The 25,091-nt window shown below is 53.3% G+C and overlaps 1 protein-coding gene across 8 annotated transcripts in view; it reads right to left on the bottom strand.

The window, feature by feature from the left end:
* The window catches only part of Speg (striated muscle enriched protein kinase), a 57,811-nt gene that overhangs the window by 23,964 nt on the left and 8,756 nt on the right, over window positions 1–25,091 (bottom strand). For 6 of the 8 annotated variants that reach the window (XM_087904649.1, XM_087904627.1, XM_087904634.1 and 3 more), the window contains 12 exons: window positions 24,543–24,632; window positions 24,124–24,460; window positions 20,235–21,538; window positions 18,318–18,461; window positions 17,413–17,595; window positions 7,682–7,851; window positions 7,374–7,462; window positions 6,399–6,574; window positions 3,762–4,022; window positions 2,501–2,659; window positions 2,210–2,399; window positions 1,876–2,099 (listed from right to left, as the gene is read on the bottom strand). In XM_087904649.1, coding sequence (XP_087760775.1) covers window positions 1,876–2,099; window positions 2,210–2,399; window positions 2,501–2,659; window positions 3,762–4,022; window positions 6,399–6,574; window positions 7,374–7,462; window positions 7,682–7,851; window positions 17,413–17,595; window positions 18,318–18,461; window positions 20,235–21,538; window positions 24,124–24,460; window positions 24,543–24,632 — 3,327 coding nt within the window. Of the gene's footprint in view, window positions 1–1,875; window positions 2,100–2,209; window positions 2,400–2,500; window positions 2,660–3,761; window positions 4,023–6,398; window positions 6,575–7,373; window positions 7,463–7,681; window positions 7,852–17,412; window positions 17,596–18,317; window positions 18,462–20,234; window positions 21,539–23,586; window positions 23,813–24,123; window positions 24,461–24,542; window positions 24,633–25,091 lie in introns of those variants that run through there. The other 2 variants (XM_087904641.1, XM_087904643.1) reach the window with 2 other exon arrangements.

The raw sequence follows: 25,091 nt of genomic DNA, 5'->3' as shown, positions 1-25,091 counted from the left end.
TGCCATGAAGCTCAGCCTGTTACGGCCCCACTCGCTCCTTCCAGTACCCTGATGACCTGGATCTCACTGCTTGAAGCTCATTGCTGGGTACCAGGTACTAATGATTTTGATGATTTTTCCTTTTGACTTCTGTGATAGCTCCCGTCCAGCTCTGCTTGTTCCACCCAGAACTCAATGCTTTGCATGCAGTAAGTGCCAAATATGTGTCATGATATAAATTATATTAAGAGTAGCCTGCTCTGTGTTCATCCTATGCCAGGTACTTGACATGGTTTTCTCAACCCTAATCCTTCCAATAGTTTTACAAAATTATCCCCATTTACCAGCGAGGTCAGAGACATTAATTGGCTTGTCCAAGGTCACACAGCTAATAGATGAGGAAGCAATGGTTTGGACTTAAGTTCCATTTCCTTCCAAAGCTCGTTTCTTGCACTCTGCTCCATCAATGATAAGGAGGCTGTCTCTGGCAGGACATGAAGAAGGGGCAGCCTGTACTGTTCTCTTTCCCACCAGGGATGCTCCCAAACACTCCTGTCTTCCTCCAGCAGTTATCTCGTTTCCAACGGCCATCCACTCATTTATCTCTGCCTGCACTATTTCCAAGGGAGGAGCAGCCAAAGGCTGCCAGTGGCCCCAGATACGGGCACAGCAGAGACGTCAGCTCAGATCCTGAGACAGACACCAACCAGAGCCTCAGAGGAAATGGGGACACACAAGAGAGTCTGTGACTGAGCAATGACAGCTACCAGAGGGAGCAAGGGTCAGGCTGTCAGGGTTGCCAGTGAGGTACTAGAGATGAGATGAGGGTGGAGTTGGAGAACGGACTGACTGTGAGTGACTAAAAACAGTCTTTATTTCTCTTTCCTTTCTTCTTTCCTCTCTCTCCCATACTCCCTTCCCTTTGACAGGGTTTCCAATTAGCCTAGAAATCGCTATGCAGCTGAGAATGACCTTGAACTTCTGATTCTACTAACTCTTGCCTCCCAAATCGTGGCATTACAGGGGCATGCCACCATGCCCAGTTTACGCAGTAGTAGAGATTACAACCAGGGCTTCGAGGATGCTGGCAAGCACTTTACCTACTGAGCTGCGTCCCCAGTCAAGAGCAGGCTTTTTAAGAGACGGGCTTGGGTCAAGAGGTCCTTGCTTTCCTTTGAGGAAGTGTCTGTACCTCTCTAAGCCTCAGTTTCCCCATCTGTAAACAGGTATAAGAGTACCTGCCTCACAGGCCTATGGCAAAGTGAGACTGTCCCTGTCCTGTCTTCAGGCCTTGGGGGGGCTATCAAATGAAGCTACAGAAGAAAGCCATCACGGTGGAGGCAGGCGGAACTCACATGAGATTCATGTTGCTTCAACAATAGAATACAAGGGTTCCCTTGGGAAAGCAACCAAGCAAGAGGACTCTAACTCAAATATCCTGTTCTTTGTATCCCCAGCAGCTTCCCTTCAGCAAGACCCCGTGCATCCCAGCCCTTCCACTGAGATTTCTCCAGCATAAGGGCAGCTCAGCTTTATCAACAGTGAGAGAGGTGGCAACAAAAAACTGTCACACGATTTATCATTTGCTGACCGCTTGCTATCTGCCAGGCCCCGCTTTGGGTGATATATATCACTAATTTCATTCTCTTCACAGCTCAGTTGCTAATGAGGGAGGAAAGGCACTGTGGGTTCTGTAAGGCTATACTGCCTGCCCGGGAAGCACTAACAGAGCCCCTCGGGGTGACACTGTGGGCTCAGACGGACCTCAGAGCCCCTAAAGGTTCTCTTCCCCAGACCCTCCCATCTCTACACAAATTATGAAGGGAAGACATGAAGGGTCCCTAGGGAAGTATCCAAACAGCCAAGAGGTTGCTGGGTCTCTTCCCCGTCACATACACTGCGTCATGCGCCGGTCATCACTGCTTTGAATTCGGTGACCGTTGTGGAACCAGCTGATGGTAGGATAGGGCAGGCCGGTCACTTGGCATTCCAGCATGGCCTCTTTAGCTAGTCCCACTTCCAGATCCTGCAGTGGCCGCAGGAAGTCTGGAATAGACAGCCTCTCCAGATCTCCGTGCTCTGGCTCCTCGGGGATGGACGGCATCTTCTCCAACTTTGAGCTGTAAGAACCACATGGCTGTCCAGATGTGCACAGCTATGCCACCCCCGTGGCTCAGGGTGAGGGTTCCTCAGAGGCGCTGCAGACAGCACCTAGAGGCCTAGGGGGTACCTGGGGCCAGAGGCGGCTGTCCGAGGCTCCTCCACATACAGCTGGGCAGAGCAGTGGGCCTGGCCATGCGTGTTGGTGGCACTGACTTCATAAAGTCCCTCGTCCTCACTTCCCACCCGGGCAATGTGCAGTGAATGCAGTCCCCCATCCTGCCGCAGCCGCAGGTTCTCGCTCTCATTCACAGGGTGGCCTGGGGGCAGGGGGACATAGGCACAGATCTCCTGTAGCAGCAGGGCCTGTCTGGCTTAGCCCTTGATGCCTTCTCAACATATTCAGAGTGGGGGACCATACCAAAATGAGTCCAGGTAACGGAGGGAGGTGGGGTGCCGCTGATCTTGCAATCCAAGCGGGCCGCACGGCCTTCTAGCACCTCTATATCTTCCAGCAACCGGGTGAACAGAGGCGCCAGTGATGGCCGGACTGTCAGCCGGGCACTGCAGGTCAGCTCATCTGTGAGGAAGTGGGCAGCAGCACTGGGTCAAAGAAGGCTGTGGAGGCCCAGACACCTCATCTTACAGGTTCACCCCAGCCTTAAGAACCTGAGCTGAGCGTGAGGGCTGAGGCTGTGGGTGAAGATTCATAGACAAGGCCTTCTTAGGAGGTGGGAGGTCAACAGGGATGGGTAGACGTCTCCCAAGGGGGGCCGGGGACACGATAGGTGCACGGGACCTGATTAAGCTCTTACCTTACTCTGCCCACTCAAGAGGAAACATAGCTTGATTCTGAGTGAGAAGGTTCTTGAAGAGAAGCCCCTTCCCCAGACTCTCCTGTGTCTGGTTCATGCCCACACACTGCCCCACCTGTCACACACCCAGAGCAGATGCCTCTTGGTCCCGCTCTATACCCCCTGCCCCAGAGGCAGGTGCCCGCATCTCTGTTCTTCAGAGAGAACAGGACCAGGACAGGGATGCCGTCCATAGTAACAACAGCTGGCATCCATGACGGGCACAGGGCTTTGTTCTCTGCAGGGGTCATCATCTCCCCAGTCCTGCCAATCCCCCTGCCTGGTAGGTAGCACCATTCTCCTTTCATGGATGGATAGAATAAAGCTCACACAGAGGAAGTGACTTATCTAAAGACATGTGCTTGGCAACATGCAGAGCAAGAATAGAGATGCCCAGGTCAGGTCTGTGTGCTACATCTCAATGGACTTGCTTGGCCTGGGAACAGCATCACTTTCGGTCCTGAGCAGTGCTCTGAGTCAGTGGTTCTCAACCTGGGGGTCGCGACTCCCCGGCATCCAATTACCTTTTCACAGGGGTTGCCTATCAGATACCCTGCATGTCAGACATTTACATTAGGATTCATAACCGGAGCAAAATTACAGTTATGAAATAGCAACAAAAATTCTATGGGGGGGGGGTGGTCCCCACAACATGAGGAACTGTATTAAAAAGGTCGCAGTATTAGGAAAACCGAGAACCACTGATCTAAGTGCTCATTGTTTGGGGAGCCAGAGGCCCAGACCATCTCCTGCCCCCACTTCCTGGGCACCGGTTCCCTCCCCAGCTCTGGGCACCACGGCAGCCCTAGCACCTGAGTGAGTGGGTACCTTTGGCTGTGCTCAGCTTGCACGTGTAGACACCACTGTCGTCTTCATGCACAGAGGTGAGCAGCAGCTTGCATTTGCGGCCATCAAAATGCATCTTGCATTTGAGTAGCGCAGGCTGCAGCAGGCGGCCGCGGCACAGCCAGTCCACCTCCACGTCAGTTGGACCTGCCACCAGGCACTCAAACAGCGCCATCTCCCCGGCCCCCACGTCCACGTCCTGCAGGGGGGCCAGCACGGCCAGGGACCGGCTTTCAGGGTGTGCTGAGGGGAGGGCAGCCACAGGGGGCACAAACAGAGCAGAGACACAGGGGGCAAGGAAGACACACACACACGCACACACAGAGAGACAGACAGATACAGAGAGAGAGATGCATTTGGTTCCTCTGGAGACTGGGAAAGCCCATCCGCCCCAGGCAACACATCAAGGAGCCCCTAGACCTGGCTCTGAGACGGGAATCTATGTCGGCCCCACGGAGGGAGAAGTGATGAGAGGTGAAAGGGGGTTGAGGGAGGGTCTCCGAAAGGATGGTGGCAGCAGCGACGGCGGTGGAGGTAAAGAAAACACGGCACGCTAGATGGGTACAAACTGGACTTTATTTGAGCTACGAAATAGTATTTCCAAGTCTCCACCCCCGCTATGACCCTGCTCCTGTGCTCAGCCTGGCTATCTCTCTCATTCCCAGCTAGAGCACGTCGGACACGGCTGTGAAGGAGGGTGGCCCGCTGGTCCTAAGCTTGCCAGCAGCCAGGGCTTAGCCCCAGGCCTCTGGCTTTTGGTCTCTTGTGGAATAAAAAGTGTTGTGCCATTTAAAGTCTGTTTCTGAAATCATCAGTGCCCTGCACCTTCCCAGTAACCATCCTAGCCACTGTACCTGCTCCTCTGGGCCCCTCCATTCCTGTGGAAGCCATGTACTGTCATCTAATCCCGTCTTATTTCACCTCAGCTCAGAGGCATTCTTCCCTGACTGTCACAGACACACAGACAGACAGACAGATAGACAGACAGTGGCCTGTAGCAGCACAGCACATGCATTCGCTTGACGCTCCCTACGGGGAGACTGAGGGAGCCTGGCACCCCTCAAGGTTGTCCCTTCCCAGCACTCAGTCCTTCTGGGGGCCTCCTGGCCTGCACAGCCACAATATCTACTTAGGGAGGGAGGACCCACAGGGATCCATGGACTACCCCAGGGTGCTTCGTGGACTAGGGAGGGAGGGGAAGGCAGGGATAAGTCCGGGCCGGAGGGAGAGCCGGCTGGGTCTGTGGGCAGGAGGCAGTGAGACACAGCGAGGAGGTCCGAGAGGTGCCTGAGACAGGGGCGCAGCTCGGAGGGTAGCGGGGGCAGCGCAGGTGGCCCCCTGAGCTCACTCGCCTGTGTACAGACAAAAACCTCAGTCAGCAAGCGGCAGGTTAGTGCAGCACACGCACGCGTGCGCACACACACACACACACACACACACACACACGTACACACATGCACACAGGCGCACAGACCTAGCTAGGGCCCCTCTGGATATGGAGCTGCCTCTAAAACTGACACTTTCAGCTTGCCGTAGATCAGCACGAGGGTTGGAGGGCCAGTGGCCAGCCTGGTCCCTAGGGTTCCTCAACAGATGGAGACCCTGAGCAACAAGGGGAGAGATGCTCTCAGCCATTAGGAGCACCCCAAAGCCTGTGGAATGCTGGGAAGAAGCCCAAAGAGAAAGAAGCACCAAGACACAGGTTAACACAGAGAAGCGAAGTAGAGCCCAACCCCAGAGAAGGAAGAGGGCAGGGAATGGAACTGAAGAATTGCCAGAGAGGTGGCAACCACAGCAACAAGAGGAACCAGGGAGAGCGAGGCAGGCAAGGCCTGGCAGAGTAACTAGAACTGTAGGTCTGGACTCCAGCAGGGCCTTCGGGGTGTCTTGGGAAGCCCATAGAGCTGGCCTTTGCCAGGCCTGAAGGGGCTGTGCCCAGTGAGGGCAGGAAAGGACCACGGTGGAATAAGGGTCTGAGGAGATGTTCCTAACTCTGTGACGTCACATGGAGGGGATGTCCAGCAGCCTCCGAAGGGCAGCATGGACAGATCCTATTATGCCAGCTGCCTAAGAACCCTGCCTTATGTCCCTGACTCTGAGGGCCTAACCTTCTCCATACTTTGGGGCTCTGTAACCCTGGCACCCCTGATGTCCCTCCATCATGATGATCCCTTCGAACGGGTCCAGCCACCAGCCACTCCCCACTGCTACCCCAACCACAACAGTTTCTGTACAGCAATCACATGTATGTATATGGAGGGCAACCAGGGAGCAAGAGAAGGGCGAGGGGGGTCAGTGAAGAATGGGCCTGCCCAGAGCAGGCAGCAAGAGCTTAGAAGTGTGGAAAGAGGATGCAGGGCTGCTAGCTACCACGAGGAGTTGTCATGATGGAGCATGGGGAAGGCAAATTGGGTAGCCAGTTGGGTATGGAGTCATTTCCTGTGTGATCTTGGGCAAAGTCACTTCCTTTCTCTGGGCTTCAATCTAGTCAACTACATTATACGCAGCTGAACTAGGGGCCCCTTCAGTGTGGCATCCTATAACTGAGGTTGGATGTGAGCTGTCAGGAGGGTAAGGGCCAGGATAGGCAGGGATTTCAGAAGTAGATGGGCCTCTCACCTCGGACCTCTAGGCGGGCCTCACACTGCCGAGCTCCATACTCATTGACTGCCTTGCAAGTGTAGAAGCCAGCGTCACCCCGCTCAGCAGCCAGGATCCGCAAGCGGCAGAGACCTCCCTCGGCCTCCTCTGCGAAGCGCCGCTGGTCTGGACGCACGGGCTGACGATTCCTCAGCCTGTCAAAGAGACAAAAGCTCAGCCTTAGAACCTGAAACTCTTACCTGCATTCACAGTAACAGGAGGTTCTAGGGCCTCCCCGCTGGCTGAAGGCCTCTCCTCCTCACTGACTGATCAATGCAACCTTGGGATCCCAACTCCGCCTTCCTACCTTCTCCAAGTACTTTTAGATCCACCTGGGTCTCTCCCATCTTAGAGGCTGCATCACCTCTGAATATTTCTTAAATGTCCCCACATCTTGCTTCCACCTATTTGTAACAGAAACATAGATTCCCACTTCCCAAAAGGGATACTAAAGAACTTACAATCTTAAAAAATAATAATAATCACATCGGAGACCACATAATCCATTAAAAATAAAAACCACAACCCAAACCAGTGCGGGGGCAGAGACTCGGACATGCTGAGTAATGTTCCGAGCACCTGTATGCACAAGGCAAGGCAGCTGAGAAACATATTTAACTCAGACTTGGGCAGCTCAGAAACAAAGTTTGAGGACTGGGTCTACCACAGGCTGGGTGCAGGTGCCTCAGCTGATGGCATAGAGACAAACAGCTTTCCACATGGCCAGAGGAGTCTTGGCCATTCATTCAAAGTGGGTAGACCTGAAGCCACTCATTGCTCCAATGCCTGCTCCATAGAGGAAGCCCTGGGCAGGCATGTGGGGTGGGTCCTGCTATATCTGAGATGGGGTCCAAGAGAAGCTCCCTAGTACTCTGTCCGCTTCTACCAAAGCCAGCTGTAAGGTTTAGCCTGGAGGGTGGTACTGGTGGGTGGCATAAGTGGCTTGCTACTTACCAGGAGACCACAGGCTTGGGCTCCCCCTGCACTCGGATGCTCATAATGACATCTTGCCCTTCTCTGACTGATTGGTCCATGAGTGAGACCTGAAGGAGAACCCCAAAGCATCAGGGGTGATAGAGCATAGCATTGGCTGCTGAGAGCTTGGGGACCTGGGACAGAGATCTCTTCCACACCAGTCTGTGACTGTCTCTGGGTAACAAGGGTTAATGGGGCAAGGTTCCATTAAGTGTGGCCTCAAGAATAAGGGGTGCACAAAGTAAGGGTGTTCACAGAAGGCTGGATACCAGTCTCAGGGGTCTGACCTTGAAGGTTGGGGGTGCCTTGGAGTCAGAGGAATCGCGATCCTGGCTAGGACTGAGCTTCATGGTAGGGGTTCGGGGCCAGGCCTCCCCAGGCTCTGGGAACTCCTCTGGGGGACTCAGGTACTCCTCATCAGAGGTGATGGGGCTGCTGAAAGGCGATGTGGACCCACCTGGAGGAGAGATAGATGATATCAGGGAGAAAGGATGGAGAGAGATGGCTGGGCGTATTATAGAGAAACGAGGCAGCTCCCGCAGTCCCAGCCCTGACCTCATCTCTCTGATTCCTCCTCTGTCGAGCCCTGTCAACTCTGATGATATTCTACAGAGGACATCCTGGAGCAAAGGATTGGCCGGTAGAAGGGCCACTACATGGCCTTGGGGGAGACCCTGAATTGTACTCAAGCAGTTAATTTAGGTTACTAGCACGAAGTGGGCCTTCAAACTACCATCCACAAGCTCCAAAGGGGTAGTAGATATCTCTAAGTCCCCACAATGGCAGGACCAAGACACTAGTTTTTTAGATGAGCTGGGCCTGGCGCAGAAAGAACACACACCTCAGACAAGCCCCATCCTGAGCTCTGTCCAGGGCCACTGAGGTGGCAGTGTCCAAGCAGCCCTTCCCCCTCTCCCTTCTCAGCTTCCCCAGGGGCACCTGTTGGTCCCATCGCTACAGCATGAACCCCAGATTCTCAGGGGAGAGGAAAGCAGAGTTAGAGTCATCCATAGGAACCGGTGATTCAGCCTAGGAAAAGAGGAGGGGGCCACCTGGATCTGCCTTGGGGGAGGGGTGTCCCCAGGGCCCTGAAGCGCTTCCCTCCAACTGGCCAGGGGCCCAGCCTTGCTGAGCTGGCTCTTATCCGACTGCCAAATACAGACACGAATCTGCCACAGCCCCCTGGCCCCTCCTCCTGTTTCCCCAACCCCAAGCCCCCAGCAGTACTGCACCCCAAACTCACCCTGAGACTTTGCACACGGACCCCGGCCTGAACCTTCCTTAAGCTTCTGCCCTGGCACCAGGCCCTCCTGCCCACGGCCCACTGGCCTTAGCTCCCCAGGGAGCAGGCGTTCAGCCTGCCCAGCCCCACTCACTCGCTGACCCAGTGGCGGCCCCGCACTGAGCCGGCCCTGGGGGAGGGGAAGTGAGCCTAGGAGGGGGAAGGAGGAGGTGGGGGTGGCCAGCGAGAGGCTGGGCAGCGGGCAGGCGCTAGTTGGGAAGGTGGTGCCTGCTGAGACCACAGGGAGCAGCCCCAGGAGCTGCGGCAGAGGAACAGGGGGAGGGGCGGAGTCCAGCCCAGCTGAATTTAGCCACTGCTCATTCCAAGCAGCCAGCGTCTGCCTTTCTTCTCATTACAGCTTGGGACACTGACAAGAGCCCAGCGCCTGTGTAGGGCTTGGACTCCAGGTGTGGGGACCCCAGCCCTCAGAGGGGGATAGGGGTAGGATGACCCTGCACTGTGGCATTTAGTAGCCTTGTCTGGGCCATACGTGTTGACTGATCCACCATAAGAAGTGCCAAAAGTAAATGACACTATGCTACCCCTTGCTTGACCCAAACCAACAAGACTTGACATGGGGCTGCAAGACTAGACAGCCTTAAACCCCAGAACAAGCACAACCAGCTTCCTCGGACACAGAGAACCAAAGAACTGGCAGGGCATTGGCCCTCCTTCCCAGATTTGTCCCCCGTCAACCGAAGGAAACGGATCACATGGTTGTTGCCTCCCAGGTCCTGCACTAGGCAAATCTGGGAGAGCAGGTGCTTCAGGACACAGCCCTGCGTCCGCTCAACCGTGGGCTCTACTGGACCCCCTGCTGGTAACTTGCCTCTCACCCATCAGCCCACCGGGGTCCATAACAAGAAACGTGAGGCCTATTCCCCATCAAAGGTCAGTCCTCACCAGCACCCATTTGCAACCAGCGAGTGGGGAAAGGGGCTTGGAAAGAGCAATACAGACAAGGTTGAGCTGTGGCTGCAAGTCCTTCTCCCTCATCCCCTCCCTCCAACCAGGACCACATTCCCAAGCTATGACCTGTGTTCCCAGCACTACCAGTGAGGACGAGGGGTGGGGACCAAGAGGAGGGCCCACTTTCAGGTTGGCTCTCTCAAGGTTGGGGAGGAGAAAGAAATCAGAACGGCATTTGACGCTAGAGGCGTGGCTCCCAGCTGACACTGAGATCATAGGCACAACCCTGGGAAGAAGGGGCTCCTCTCCCTCCACGGAGCTTAGATTCCTGGCACCAGGGTCACCTCCAGGCTGGACAGTGAGGAGGGCGGGGCAAAGAGTTAAGTCTGATTGACAAAGGTCTGTGAGTGCCTCAGAGACCCCTGGTGGCCACCGGCGGAATAGCACCTAGGTGTTATCCTGCCGATCAGCAGCAAGTCTAGGTCAAATCTCTTGGTCAGGTTGCTAGCCAGGCTGGATGGAGAGAGGATCAGGATCCAGAGGGGTAGAAACAGCGAAAAAAAGTGGTCTCTGCTACACCATAAGCCCAAACTGTGTCACCAAGGAGGTTGATGGAGAATCCTAAGCTCCATTTACCTCCTGGGCAAAATCACCTTTGAAGCCAGTCCCTACCATTTCAGGCCTGAACCATTTACAAACCCAGATTTTATCGCTGGGGATACACTTACACCAGCAAGGAAATAAGGGAGCTGGTTCTCCCGACCCTTCCCATGAAAGGACCACGCCTTCGCCTTTGACCCAGATCTTCATGTGCTGAGTATTCATATAGCTGCCCTTTCAACAGTGTTTTCAGGTCAGCCCCAAAGCCCCCAAAGCAGGAGCTCCTCGGGCCAGTGCATGCAGCTGGTCCCAACTGCACACATAGCTTCTGCACCACCCAGCATCTAGCACACAAACGGCATCACCCAAGGCCCTTTACATCAGGACTGTCAGAGTGATGCTTAAACCACCCACATCAGCACCACTTGGGGCTGATTTTGAAATACAGATTCTTAAACCTTATCCAGCCTACAGAATTGATTTTCCGAAGAGAGAAGTCAAAAGCCGTCTTTCTTTTTCAAAAGTGCTCTAGGGATTCTTAGGCACATGAAAGACCTGGGCAAATCCTCATGGTGGGAAGGGGTGGGGGATGGGGACCCAAAGAGGTGGTTTTGCTGAGTCTTAGAACACTTGGCCATCCACTTCAGAGCATAGCTGTAAACTCGGGAAGTCTGGTTCGACAGCCCTTGTGTTTCCAATTGCACTTACTAGCTCTCATTATGAGCCTGGTCCTTAACTCCTCACCAGTGATTTCAAACATTTTATTTTTTCAGTTTGTTAGTTTTCTTTTTCTTCCTTCCTTCCTTCTCTTCCTTCTTTTCTTTTTTTTTTTCTTCTTTGTTTTGGTTTTGGTTTTGAAGACAGGGCTTCTCTGTGTAACAGTCCTGACTGTTACACTGGAACTCACTCGGTAGACTAGGCTGAACTCGAACTCAGAGATCCACCTGCCTCTGCCTCCTGAGGGCTAGAACTAAAGGCGTGTGCCACCATTGCTGTTCAGCTCAGCTGGTTGGCTTTCAAAGTTTGCTGGGCTTTGGAACCACCTGGAGAGTTCTTTGAACTACAGCCTCCTGGGACCCTCCCCTGTGGTTTCCGATTTGTGGTCTGGCCTGGAGCCTGCAGTCTGTCTGGGTTATCTCTGTTGTAGTATTGGGGACTGGATTTAGGGCCTTATGTGTGCTAAGCCAGCATTCTACTGAGCCCCTTTTCACTCCTTATTTTGATACAATGTCGCCCAGGGCGGCCTTGAACTCACTCTGTATCCCTAGCAGGTTATGATCTCAGCCTCCCCATTAGCTGAGATTACAGGCTTGGGTTGATAGGTAGGACAATTCTGTATATCTAGCACATTCCTAAGGGATGCTGTTGTTTCCAAGGACTCAAAGGACCACGCTTCTGTGGTCTCTGCTGCCATCCCAACCTCCTATCTCAGACAGAGTCTTATTACTCGGTGTGTCCTCCCCAGTCTCCAGAGGTGCTTCATTCAGGGCTTGAACTTCCTGGACAATGTTTTTTATTTCTCCCACCTCATACCCCCAGCCTTTTGATCCACATAGCCCCTAATCTGTCTAGCAGGGCCTCCAGGAGTGGCTGCAAAGACCAAGATGTGGAAAGGCACAGTAGCCAGGGGACCTTGGCTTAGTAAGGAAGACTGGACAGATACATTTGAATAGAATAGTGATCAGGAATGGAAACAAAGTGGCAAGAGAGGACTCAATAAAGGCCGTGGCTTTGGGAATGAGGGAAGAAGTGATATTTAAATTAGAGTTTGCTTTAGAGAATTTTTTTTTTAAAAAAGCAAAAACCTACACAAGGTAGAAAGTGTAGGCTCAGAGGCCTGTCAATTTTCTGGGAACAGAGGTAGGTGGCAAAATAAGAAAGGGGAGGTGGAGGGAGAGACGTCTCATTGGTTAAGAACACTGGCTGCTCTTCCAGAGAACCTGGGTTCAGTTCCCAGCACCCACATGGCAGCTCACAACTGTCTGTAACTCCAGTTCCAGGGGATCTGGCACCCATGACAAAACACCAATTCACATAAAAATAAAAAATAAATAAACAAATAAATAAGAAGAAAGGGGCCACGGGGCTGGGTGTGGTGGTGCACGCCTTCAATCCCAGTACTGGGGAGGCAGAGGCAGGTGGTTCTCTGGGCATTTGAGGCCAGTCTTGTCTACAGAATGAATTTCAGGACAGCCAGGGTTGTTACACACAGACTGGTGGAACAATTTTTTCAGTTGCATTTTTCTTTGGCTTGGAAAACGAGCCAAAATTGGTGAATAAAATGAGAGATAAAAAATAGAAAAAGATAAAGAGAGCGAGAAAAAGGAAAGGAAAGGAAAGAAAGGGGCAACAGTGTGAGAGCAGGAATCTCTTGCTACCTCCCAGCACCCTAAGAAACCTGCAACCTATTTGTCTAGGAAGTGGGAGCCTGCTGAAGGACTGGCCTTTTGCCCTGAAGGCCAAAAGGAACTCCGTAGGGTTTGTGGGGAAGGAAGGATAGGTTGGAGATTAACCAGCACTGCCACGTGGCCAGGCCTTTGCCTCTGTCCTCTGTTGTATGTATTGCCCTGGGGGGTTCTATCCAGGCACTTATTAAAATGGCTGCCACGGTGATCACCAGTGAACAAGTGAGGGGAAACGAGGGCTGGGCTTGCAGGTGGGACTGTTTCCCCAGAATTCCCTGGGGCGAGAAGAAACACTGCTGAGAGTATTTCGGGTTTCGTTTAAAATGTATGAAACACTGGTGAGAACTGCCCATGGTTAGCCTGACTCAGCCAGGCGAGTGTTGAGTTTCTCACATATGACTGCGCTGGATGGCTCCGGGTCAGCTAAGCTGTTTGCGTTAGCACTCAACGAGTTTCCATTCTTGGGACAGGTGGTGGGTGACAGATAAACCCCGTTCTGAATAACAGCCTTGGGGAGTCAGACCACAGGTACCCACTGATGCTGACGGGCAGGGGCTGGGAGAGAGGCCTGAGTCTGGCTGAATAGACCATGGTACTCCGCTGTCTCCAGTGCTGAACAGATCCCAGTAAGATGGATCACAGGACTGTGGCTTTCAGAGAGCCCATCTATCAGTGGCCACTGTCATTGCTAGGGAAGAGCCTGAAACTGTGCGGATGGTCACCTAGGGCCCAGACCAGGGAAAGAGGGTAGAGGTTAGTGGCACAGTTTTCTCCCGTTCCTTCTGTATTCATGGTGCATTCATATTTGCTATATTTACTATATTCATGTTTACCATAGCCTCTTTCTTTTAACATGTTAGTGGTGATCTTAAATATGAGACTAAGATAAGTCACAGTGAAGGCTGTCTCCTGGTCCAAATATTGGAGGCCAATTTTCCGTCCCTGCAGAACCTCACCGGTCTTACTGAGTACATATAGCTCACCCATTAAGATCATCCTTACATGACAGACAAAAAAACAAAAAAACAAAAAACAAAACAAACAGGAATGAGGCCAGCTAAGGCAAAGTGTGAAGAGGCCAATGTCTTAGCTGGGAAATGCTAGACCTTGGGTTCAAATACATGAGAAGTGCAGGCAGTGGAATGGAGGATGGAGCATTCTGAGCCTCCTTCCTCCTGGCCAGCCCTAGGGGGCTCCTGTCAGCGTTCATAGTAGGAAGAACCCAAGAGAATCAGGAACAACAGGACCAGAGCCACAAAGGATGGAGATGGAGAGTCAAGAGAGGAGGCAGAGATACCCCCTCCCCAAATCTGACTACTCATAGAGGCCTGGGCAACGTCCTCTCTACAAGTTCAGGGAACACCTTAGCTCCAGTCTCCTCAGAGTAGCAGAAAAGAGGACTGTACAGCGCAGTGGTTAGGGGTATCAGCCACCAGTTGCCCTGGCTTGGCATCTTAACTCAGGTGGGAGAGGCAGTGGCTGAGACCGTTAACATGCATACCAAGTAAGATGACATTATACAAAAACTGTTCCTAATGGCACTAGCCACATTTCAAGAGCTGGATGCCCATGTGCGATTGGTATATTATACCACACCGCACAGTTCAGACCCAGTTCGCTTCCCTTGCCTTGCGAGGTGCGGAGGTCAGCACTTGGCTGGAGCACCTTGCTAACACTCCCCTAGCCTCAGTGACCTCATCAGGGATGTGGACACAACAACCAAGCCTACTTCACAGAGCTGGGTTAAATGTGGCTATGTAATCTCCAGTGAGCCCAGGACCTAGGAAGCACTCAGCAAATACAGAGAGTGGTTGTTTTTACCCAAGACACACACTAATTTGCTACTCGGATAAGTAATTTCCATTACCATATCACATACTATTAATAAAATTCCCAGGCAGATTCCCAGACTGCTGGCCCAGTTCAACCTCTATATAATCATATTGGTTTTTTTTTTCATCTGTAAGATGGGAATAACACACACATGCATACACATTTTCATCTATACATACACACACTTCCATCTATACAAACACATACACATCTCCATCTATAACACACACACACACACACATACACACACGCACGCACGCACACATACAGGATCAATATAGCCTGAGGAAAGACACATGAAAAGATTTGCAAAAAGTACACGACACTCTGCAAATAGAAGCAACTATTCAGAGACAGGGCACCTGGCATCGGGGGGTCCTCAAAAGAGGCTTGTGTGACGGATGTGACAGCTATCAGAAGCTTCACTTCAGTTAGGCATACTCACACTCCAGAGACCTCCTCATCTACACTCAGCTCGGGAGTTATTCACTGGGTGAGAGGGACTCAGGGCTCAGACAAGACAGCCTTCACAGTAGCCCCTTCACAATAATTACTACTATTATTATAGTAGTAATACTACTATAATATAGTAGTATTATATTCTATAATATAATATAATAATTATATTATTATATATAATATTTATTAATATTATATATTAATAAATTAATTGATTAAATATTAATTAATTAAATAATTAATATATTAATATATATTAATAATATATATAATAATTCTATAATATAATATTATATTATAGAATATAATTTAATTCTATATTATAACTAGAATATAACCGTTCCCTAGTCCAACGGTTGTATTCTCGAGTGGCCTAGATCCTAGTTACTATGGTTCCCAACCAAGAATTGACATCTGTGGGTCTTAAAAGCAGGCCCTGATGGGGTGGGCACCCCTGGAGTGCACTGGGCATCCAGCCTGGTTTCCATGGCACTGAGTGTAAGAGTGGGGAGGTGGTAAGAAAGGGCAGCGGCTCAACACAGGTCTCTTTCCATAAGACAGGGCCACTTCCCTCCACATATTCCCTATACCCCACAGCCAGACACTTTCCCAGCCCCCTTCTTCAGTACCTACAGATGCCTGGTCTGAGACCCCTTCTATTCCCAAATGTCTTTGCCACCGCTGGTTCTGCTTGCTCCAGCTATTCTCTGGGCCCCCTGGCCTCCATCCAGCCACTCTAGACCAAACAGTGCCTTGTAGGGTAAGAAAGTCAGCTTGGTCCGTAATCAGTGCTGAGGTTGGACCTGCATGCCAGCCTCTTGGGCCCTGGAGCCAGTCTGACTTACGGGGCCTGCTGCGATGCTTGGTGTAACCTGGTGACATAATGTTTTCTGGGTCCTTGGGATGAAGCGGGCACAGAGATGTTGTGACAAGCTGAGACCCAGGGGCTGGGAAACAGGGAGGGCCTCGATGATAGCGACTTTGGAATAGCAGGAGCAGGAGCAGAGTCCCCAAGGCAGGGAAGGACAAGGCACTTTCCAGATCCCCACGGAAAGCTGCGCCGATGTGCACAACATCATCCTCAAACGCTAACAACTAACATTTGTCTACAGCTTTACAGTTCATAAAGCTCATTCGCACATTGGCTTCCATCCGTGAGGATGGTATAATTATCTCTGGTTTACAAATGAGGGAACTGAAGCTCGGGAGAGTCAACGTGGCAAACACAGAACTCCCAGTCAAGTGCTGACAGCTGCCGTGGCCCCAAGCTGCTTTCCCAACCTTAAAAGGCTCCTGGATGGCCACCAGCCAGTACTGGGGCACCTCACACCCCACCCCTTGCCAGTTCTCAGTCCAAGCCAGGTATTGACTGGAGTTCTGGAGCTAGGCCTGGGCTCCTAGGAGAGCTGGGAGCTGAGTCAGAAGCCAGATCCCAGAGGTGATGGAAGGGTGGAGGCATGAAGTGGAAGGGTGGGCATGATTCAGCACAGTGGGAGGTGAGGAGAAAGGAGAAAGCCTCGAAGGGCTCCAGGGAGGCCTGTGGAATGGAGGAAGAAGACCACAAGACGGACATGCCACCAAAGGAACGAACATGGCCCAAATGCCGATACCAGAGCCCATCAAGAACTCCTGAATTGGGAATGCATTGAGGGCTGAAACTTTAAAACAATGCATACGTGCAACACTGAATGGAAGAAAGGCACAAGACACGGTGTGCCGGCTCCCATCCTCCTCCAGGACCCTGAAGTCTCAATGCAAGCATTCCAGAACACTGGTCTCTGAGCTCTGGCCTCCTAAGCTAGTTTGGATACCCATTGATAACACCCACAGTACCCTTTCCTGGTTAACACCTTCATTCCCTCCCTACCGCCCAGCATCAGCACACTGTTAGCCCCAACCACCTAAATGAGTAGAACTTCCATGCACGTAGACACTGGTCCTAGTCTTGCCTGAACCAGAAAGATACTGGGCTAAAATCCAAAGGAAGTAGCCTGACACCAAGTGAGGGCCTTTGTAAAAATAGACAAGGCAGGTTCAGGATGGCCATTTCTGAATGGTACTTTCAGCTGCGGCCTCTGTAGGACCTGAGATCCAACAGGAATGGACACAGCACTTGGGCCCTTGTTTCTTAATTTCTGTTTTCTTCTTGTCCTGGAAAGAAATGACCTCGGAAGCACTTGGTGCCTTTTAAATTCTTTGAACTAAGACATTATTTTTCTTAGAGACTCAAAGACGACTGGCCTTTCTACAGACCCCATTTGGAGAATTATTTTGGAAAGATAACATTTAAAGGACATTCGAGGATGAATTTCACCAACTTCATAGACTTTCTGGATGAGAGTGTCCTTGTCATGAGACTAGGACCACTTAAACTGCCTCCTCCAGAGTCAGATTCATCATAAGGAAGGACTGCACACACTGGGAAGCCAAGTGCTTAGGCACAAGTGCAGAGACTCTGAACCCACATCCTCGTTCATCAGCAGATGCCACAGCTCACCCCAACCAGGACCCAATCTGGAAGGCTCCCTACCAGGTCTGACGGCCAGCGTGGAAGCACAGCTAGCCTGGCCCAGTTCGTTGGTGGCAGTGGCTGTGTAGCTCCCAGCATCAGCAGCCCGGGCCTCCCTAAGCAGCAGTGTGTGCCGCTCGCCTTCGGATCGGATGAGAAGGCGACCCTCACTGTGCAGTGTTGACCCATCCTTTGTCCAGGACACTGTGGGGAAAGAGGAAGAACCAGCTCATCATGGCCACAAAGGGTTCGCTGGGGAATTCCATTCCTACCCACCACCCTACTACACGACATGTTTTCCAATGCCCATATATGTTTTTTAACTTTTTTATATTTATTTATTTATTTATCTATTTATTTATTTATTTATTATGTATACAATATTCTGTCTGTGTGTGCCTGCAGGCCAGAAGAGGGCACCAGACCCCATTACAGATGGTTGTGAGCCACCATGTGGTTGCTGGGAATTGAACTCAGGACCTTTTGAAGAGCAGGCAATGCTCTTAACCTCTGAGCCATCTCTCCAGCACCTTAATTTTTAAAATGAGATAGGATGCCATGTTAGCTCAGGTTCACTATGTAGCTGGGATTACAGATGTTCCACCATGTTTTGCAGGGCTGTAGGTCAAACTTATAATCTTGCGTGTGCTAGGCAAGCACTCTACCAACTAGGGCACCTCCAGCTTTCCTCCCTCTGGAGAATTTTGAGGAATCTGCTCTCACTCCAGAGGCTCAGGCTGCCTTACCGCTGAGCTGGGGAGGTAGGGGGCAACCTTGCAGAATACAGCAGAGTCCAGGCAGCCCCGTGAACTGACAGTTTTTCTCTTCCCCACCCTGACATAAGAGGATTCCGGGAAACCTACCCTGCTCCCATACCGCAGGTTCCCCACCATACCTGCCAGCCTCCAGCCCTCCCCGCAGCTCACCTTGGGGTGGGGGGTTGGCGGTGACGATACACTTAAGTAACGCATCAGCTCCCGGTGCCACCACCATGTTCTGCAGGGGTATCTCAAACACTGGTGCCTCCAGGGGCTCTTCTCCAGCAGATACATAGGAGTCATCTGAGGACTCTGCCGGACACAGGAGCGGGGGTAGAGAGAGGAAGGGGACATGAGCCTTGTGGAGGCATCAGGGGACATTTGTGGGGAGAGGGGATGTTGGTAGTACAGAATCCTAGAAAACCAAAACTCAGCATGAGATGTTTCTGGAAGGCAGCATCCGAGGAAAGCAAAGGCCTGTCTTGAGAGCCCCGAGACAAAGGAAGGGGAAGCCAGAACAAAGGTTCTTCACCAGTACAGGGCAACAGAGAGTCTATTTCATTCACAATTGGTGCTGGCTTCTGAAGGGCAGTGGGATGCGCAAGGGGTGTCTTCACATGAACTGGCCACTATGTCAGTCCTAGCACACAGACCATCTAAGCATCAACAGACAGAGAATAAGCTACCAGTTCCCTATGACCTAGACAGCAATACTAGGTTCACAGGGAAATGAGGGGTGGGGTGAGGGGCATAGTCAAATGTGTAGGCCACCAGATTCCGAAGAGGCAGTGGTAGTCAGAGGGTCTACGAAGATCAGTTTTGATTAGGTCCCTTCAGCAAACAGCAACACTATGCTTAACTGCCCACTAAACACCGAGTACCAGGAATACAACAGGAAATAAGATGTGGTGCATGCTTTTGGATACTATACACACAGATAAAAATCGCTGCTGTGGTTCTCCCTAGGTATCTTCCGAATGTATGCTGGAGGTAGAACTCAGGGCCTCTAGCACACTGGGCAAACGCTTTTCCTCTAACCCCTCCCCTGGGGCTTTCTACCTCTACCATTTTATCAGCTAGAGAAGAGACAACATGGGGAGCAGAAAGGGCAGCGAGGGTCCCAGGTTGGCTGTCTTTTTAGCTATATCACCTTCAGCAAATGAGAGCACATCTCTGGGCCTCAGCTGCGGTATGGGGAAGATAAAGGCATGACATCCGGTGCCTTGTGCAACTGGCATAGAGACTGAAATGAAGTGACGTCACTATGGGCCTACTTGACACATCTGGGACACTGTGGTGGAAGCAGCAATGGTGGTAAGGAGGATGAATGGAAGCCTACACGTGTCTAAAGATTTTGAGGGGCCGATCTGGAAATAAATAATTTTGACAGAGAAAATTACAAGGTGGTAAGTGCAATGAATAATACGGGTACTGGCAGACTCTGGGATACACTAGGGGAAAGTATCAGGGCGTGGGGTAAGGTGAAGGGTGTTTTCCTCTGCTTCTCCAGGTACAGGCCCTGGGTTGCCGTTAGAAATATTCAGGGTTAGGGACAGCAGCATTCTGTTGGTGATGTTGCTCATGATCCATGGGAATCAGTGAGGCAGGATGCAAGGATGAATCAAAGGAAGCTAGAAGGTGAGTGTGAATCTGACCTTTGTGGCCCCAACACAAAAGGATAGGGACTAGTGCTGGAATGGGGGTGGGCGGTTCGACAGAGTAAAGGGTTAGGGAAGCTTCGGTTTTTCAGTAATTTTAGGCTATCTCTTCCCACAAAGGTAGGGGGTCATGAAAACTCGTTAGGTTCCAGCTAGCGCCTCCTCCAGTTGCTGGTCCTTGGCCCACTGCCTTGCAGTTCACTGGACCTTAAAGGACATACAGCAGACACCCGGGCTTCGCTCACTTTTCTGCTCTACTGAGCACACTCATTTCCTTCTTAGCAGTAGCAGATTCTAACATGGCACCTTTATCCCAGCCCCTGTATCAATAATAAAAACAGCAAACAAAACCTGTTTCCGCCAAGCAGTCTTGCTGTTCCCTTAGCCTGCTCACCCTTGCTGTTCTATGCCCTCTCTGTGCTCTTACCGAGCTCAGGGGACGTGGGCCGAGCACGGCGACCTTTGCCTTGGCTGCGGGTTCCTCTGCGGTCCCAGGGTCCCCAGGGACCATCCTCCTCAGGTCCTCTGCGAAGCCTCTTCTCAGCCTCGGGCCCGGCTCTGTTCTTCTCCAAGGTTTGGGGCAGAACAGCGCCCTCCACACCCGGAGTGGCCCAGGGCAGAAAGCGCACCGCTTGGGCAGGGGGTTCCCGTTTTCGACCAGAGGGCGCTTTTGTCCTGCTTTCTGGGGGATCAGCAGTGCCCGGCAGCACAGGGCTCCTGCTCTCCTGGATGGCTCTGCTCCTGGTTAGGGGAAACTGGTCCCGACGCTTAATCTCCTGCTGCGGGCCTTCCCCTAGTTCAGTCCTGCCCACTGGTCCTCGGCTGCGGGGCCTCCCAGGCTCGTCCCCAGATTTGCCCGCGCTGCTGGGAGGAGGCGGCTGGGTGGCGGCCGGGCTCACCGCCCGTGAAGTCTTGGGTGTAGAGGGCCGGGAGAAGAGTGGGGGCTCGCCGGGCTCTCGAGGAGATGGGGCGCGCTGCAGCGTGGCACGCAGGGACTCGTGCGAACGCACCAGTTCCTCCCGCGACGTAGATCTGCGGATGCGACCCAGCTCCTGGGCGAAGCGGAGCTCGAGGTCCGAGGCTGCGTTGCGCTGTCGCGTGCGCTCATCCAGCGAGGCCGCTTTCTGCTGGAACAGGCGACGCCGTTCTGCCACACTGCCCCGGGGTGACCGCAGCTCCTCCTGCGAGGTCTCTGGTGTGCCCCACGCCGCGCCACCCTCGGACTTGGGCTGCTCTAACGAGCGGGCCTTGCGTAGGGGCACCCAGGGCCGCAGGGGCGCTGGTGGCGAGTCGCTGCGCTCCAGGCTGCGTCGCCGCTCCTCGAAGAATTGCAACTTATCCAGGATGCGGGAGCTGGCGCGCACCAGCCGGGGTGAGCGGCCCAGCGCTGACAGGCGACCCGAGGCCTCGCTCAGTGGCGTCTGGGGCCGGGACTCCACAGTGCCCGCCAGCGACGGCCCTGATGACTTAGGCTTTTTCCCTCGCTTCTCTTCGGCGATGGTGTCCTCAGGCAGCGAGGGCTCCTGAGAACGCCGATGGGGCGAAGTGGGAGTAGCTGGGGGCTGGGCACTAGATCCTGGCAGAGCCCTCTTACCCACCCGAGGTGATGGTGGGGGAAGCAGCGCGGACTTGGAGGGAGGTGGAAGGGCAGGGCGTGGACGAAGGGCATCACTGGCTGGCTGAGGCTGAAGGTCAGGCTCCTCTCTGCGCAATCCACTCTGAGGAATGCTGCTGCAGAACCAAGGCCGAGAGGGGTGGAGGACTCAGGGGGCCTTTCCTCCAAGACCCCTGGCTTGTAAGAGGGATTGGGCAGTGGGGCATGCTGGGCAGGCTTGGGGTGACACGGGCCAGATTTTTCCTGCCCTACCCCCACCCCCACGAGGGCACAGCCAGAGCAGGTGCTGGGGAGAGGCCAGCGGCTCATGCACCAGACCCAGCTACTAGCTGGGTCCAGATACAGACTCAGCCTCAGGGGTTCTGGCCAGCCCCCTCCCCCCAGCCCTGAAAGCTGGGACATAGCAAGAGCTGAGCATGAGGGAGAGAAAAAGAAGGAAGCCGAGGACTCAAGGATGAGATGGTGAGAGAAAACACGAAGGGTAGATGGGGAGGGGCTCCTCTCAGGAATGTGCCTCCTACTCATTCCTGCCCCAGGCTGGTCCCCACAGCAGCCCTGCCCAGTCTGGACGGGATACTTGTCCTTCACAGTGGCTCCCAGAAAAGCAACTGCCTTTAGAGAGCAGGGCACTATCCCAGTGCCATGCCTCTTGATCAATCTCCCCCTAGTGCAGGCCTCCATCTACCCCGCCTGGGGAAAAAAAAATCTGAGTTCTTGGAAACCTGTCTGAGAAGGACAGAAGTGTTCCTTCAAGGGGCACCCCGAGAATTAGCCCCGCTCAGAAATAACTACCAACTGGGGCAGAACAAAGAGCGTGGGGGCATGGGGAAGTGAAGAAGCCTGTGCCTTCAAAGTGCCTCCTCGTCAAATAGAGTTCTGAGACCCAGGAGCTGGATCTCAGTTTCCCCCATCTGTATGGAGAAAGGGCATATTACACACGAAGACCGGCAAGAAAAGGTATCTATCTGAGAGCTCTTATCATACTTGACGGATCAGAGCTGAAAGCTCACGAGCAAGCTCACAGGATACTTAGTGTGGGTCAGGCATGAATTAAGACTCTGCCTGCACTGAGTTATTTAAATCCTTACAAAAGCCCCTCGACGGACGAACTGATATTGTCCCTATTTACAGATAAAGAAACTGAGGTTGATTCAAGGAGGGCCAGTGCTCTCCCAAGGTGGCAGCTAGGAAGTGGTATCCCTAAGCCTCCGCTCCCTTCCAACTGTCTGGGTTTCTGGGAACACGGCAGGAGAAGAAATAGAGCACCCAGGAACATAAGTTCTATGCACGCTTCGATGTAAGGATATTTTAGACTACCTGAGTCACCACCCACGCTGTAGTCCCGCTCCTGCCTGGAAGAGGGGGAAGGGCTAAAGGAGAAAAGCCTCTGATGCTTGCCAGGAGGCCGGCTACTGTGAGGGAGGGGCAGCAGAGTCCTTAAGGATCGGTTTCTGGGAACTGGGCAAAGCCAGAAGAGAAATTGGGGACAGCAGAGGAGACCTCTTGCCGGCAGCTCGGGCAGCTTGCAGCTCCAGGCCAGACTCTGTACCACAGATATCACTAAGGAAATGGGTTCCTCTGAAGTTGCCATAGCAACTCCAGGCTCAGGCTGGGGCCTGGGAAAGAAAGGCAGGGAAGGAGTGCCTGATAACACCAATAAGATAAGCCAAAAGAGCGCCCTAGGCCCCTGCCATGGACCTAGGTCTCTCCCCTGCCCATCACTAGCCAGTCCAACCACCCTCTTAAAAATCACACCAGAGCCCTTGTTACCCTACCCTGCATGTCTACCCAGCACCCACACCCATTACAAACCAAGCCCCTCTTCGGTTACCCAGATACCCTCCATCACATCTCTCATCAGCCACTCCCCTCTTCCGCTATACACCCCCTCCTGTTTCTGCCATCCCCTAAATCTCCAAAAATGGCTTCAGGAGCTCACCCCAGCACCTCCACTTGTCATCACCCCCTACCAGGTCAGCCATGGACCCATCCTCAGGTGCTGTCCATGAGATCATCCCATGCCCCCTGCCACTGTTCCTCCAACCCTCCACCTCCACCACAGCTCCCTATCCCCACCCCCTCCTCCTCTCTTAGCCGGCTGCCTCCCCACAACCCACATCCTCCCGGGGTCCGCAGACCCCTTGCCCCAGCTGCCCCTGACCACCTCTCTGGCTTCTCTCTCCTGGGTGCTGTCTCGCTCCCCTGCTCTCTCCTGCTCTCCCGGGAGCTGCCGTGCAGAAAGGTTCTGTTCCTCCCAGAAAAAGGCCCACATGGGAACAGGAATGTGCAGAGAGATGAAAAGGCGGCAGCTGCTGAGACAGCAGGCACGGAGGGGGCCCTTGTGGGGGGGGAATCCTGGGACAACTGGAGCCTACATGGGCGAGGTGGGAGAGGGGCCCTGACAAACTGAAGCTCTTAGAGGAGAAGAGGAAGGGACAGAGGGGTCCTCAAGACCATGAAGATGGTACTGTGAGCCTGCACAGGTGGGAGCAGGAGGCCGTGGGTGGCAATGGCAAAGGAGGGAGTGGTGTGAAAAGAGAGTGTAGCCAGTGCCAGGAGTGGAAGCCGTGGGGAATGGGGTGCACGGAGATGGGTGAGGCGGAGGAGGCTGGATGGAGGCTTATGGAGCAGTGATGGGGCAGTGCACAGGGGCAGCATGGTGAGATGAGATAGTGTGGGCCCGGGTGAGGCCATTACTTACACGTGGATCGAGAGCGCCCGTCCTCTGTACAGACTGAACGCGCTGCCATACAGGTCACTGGCCACCGAAAGGCTATCCTCTGACCCCCAGCTTGCGCCCACCAGATTAGCTCGCGATGCCCGTACCAGCGGCTCCACCCCCAGGTGCCGTGGCCCGGCCCCGGTTGTCTGTGCTTGCCTTGGGCTGCTTGGGAGGGGGCGGGTGCCACCCACGCTGCCCGCTTCCTGCTCCAGGACCGTCTGCCCGCTGCCCCACCAGCTCACTTGCTCCTCTGAGGTGCCTGTCACGGAGGTCGGGGGTGTGTCCAGGGAGGTGCCCACCAGGGTGTCAGAGCCCCCTAAAGAAAGGAGCACAGTGAGACAGAGGCACCCTTTGTAGGAAGCCAGTCTGCTTGCTCTTGGAGCACCCAGAAAGCTCACCCGTGGGGGTGCTGAAGGCCCTGTCATCCCGAAGCTCCAGGCGCTGGGTCCCCTGCACATCGCTGATGTCATCCTCAGCAGTCTCGGAGTCTGGAGAAGAAGGGGTCTGTGTGGGCAAGGACCTCCTCCCTATGCCTCCAACTCTTCCCTAGTCGCCTCCTGCCTCCCCCACAGCAAGTTCCATCTTAATCGCAGGGAGAGCTTCCAGGACCCAGTCTACTCTCTTTTGCTCCTGACTCCCCCTGGTCCAGCCTGGGATGCTTAAGGTAGCCCCTCCCATGCTGGTGCCCAGGCTCCATCTGGATCACTCACCCTTGGATGAGCACCCTTACCTCCATGGACCCCTCCACATAAGCCACCCCCACCCACTTAAAGGCTTACCAGGGCCTCTGCCACCCTCTCCATGTCCATAACACCTTAAGGTCTTGAATAGCGGCATCCCACACAACAAGGCCCTAAGTTCCAGGGTTCAAAAGTCTAGGTTCCGGTACCCCAGGAACAAAGAGGAGTCACCTCAGAGTTGTACTGTCAAGGCACGCAACCAACAGC

Source organism: Myodes glareolus, chromosome 1, assembly GCF_982192425.1.
Source record: "Myodes glareolus chromosome 1, mMyoGla1.1, whole genome shotgun sequence".
Lineage (NCBI taxonomy): Eukaryota > Metazoa > Chordata > Mammalia > Rodentia > Cricetidae > Myodes > Myodes glareolus.
This window is presented reverse-complemented; position numbering and strand designations above follow the sequence as displayed.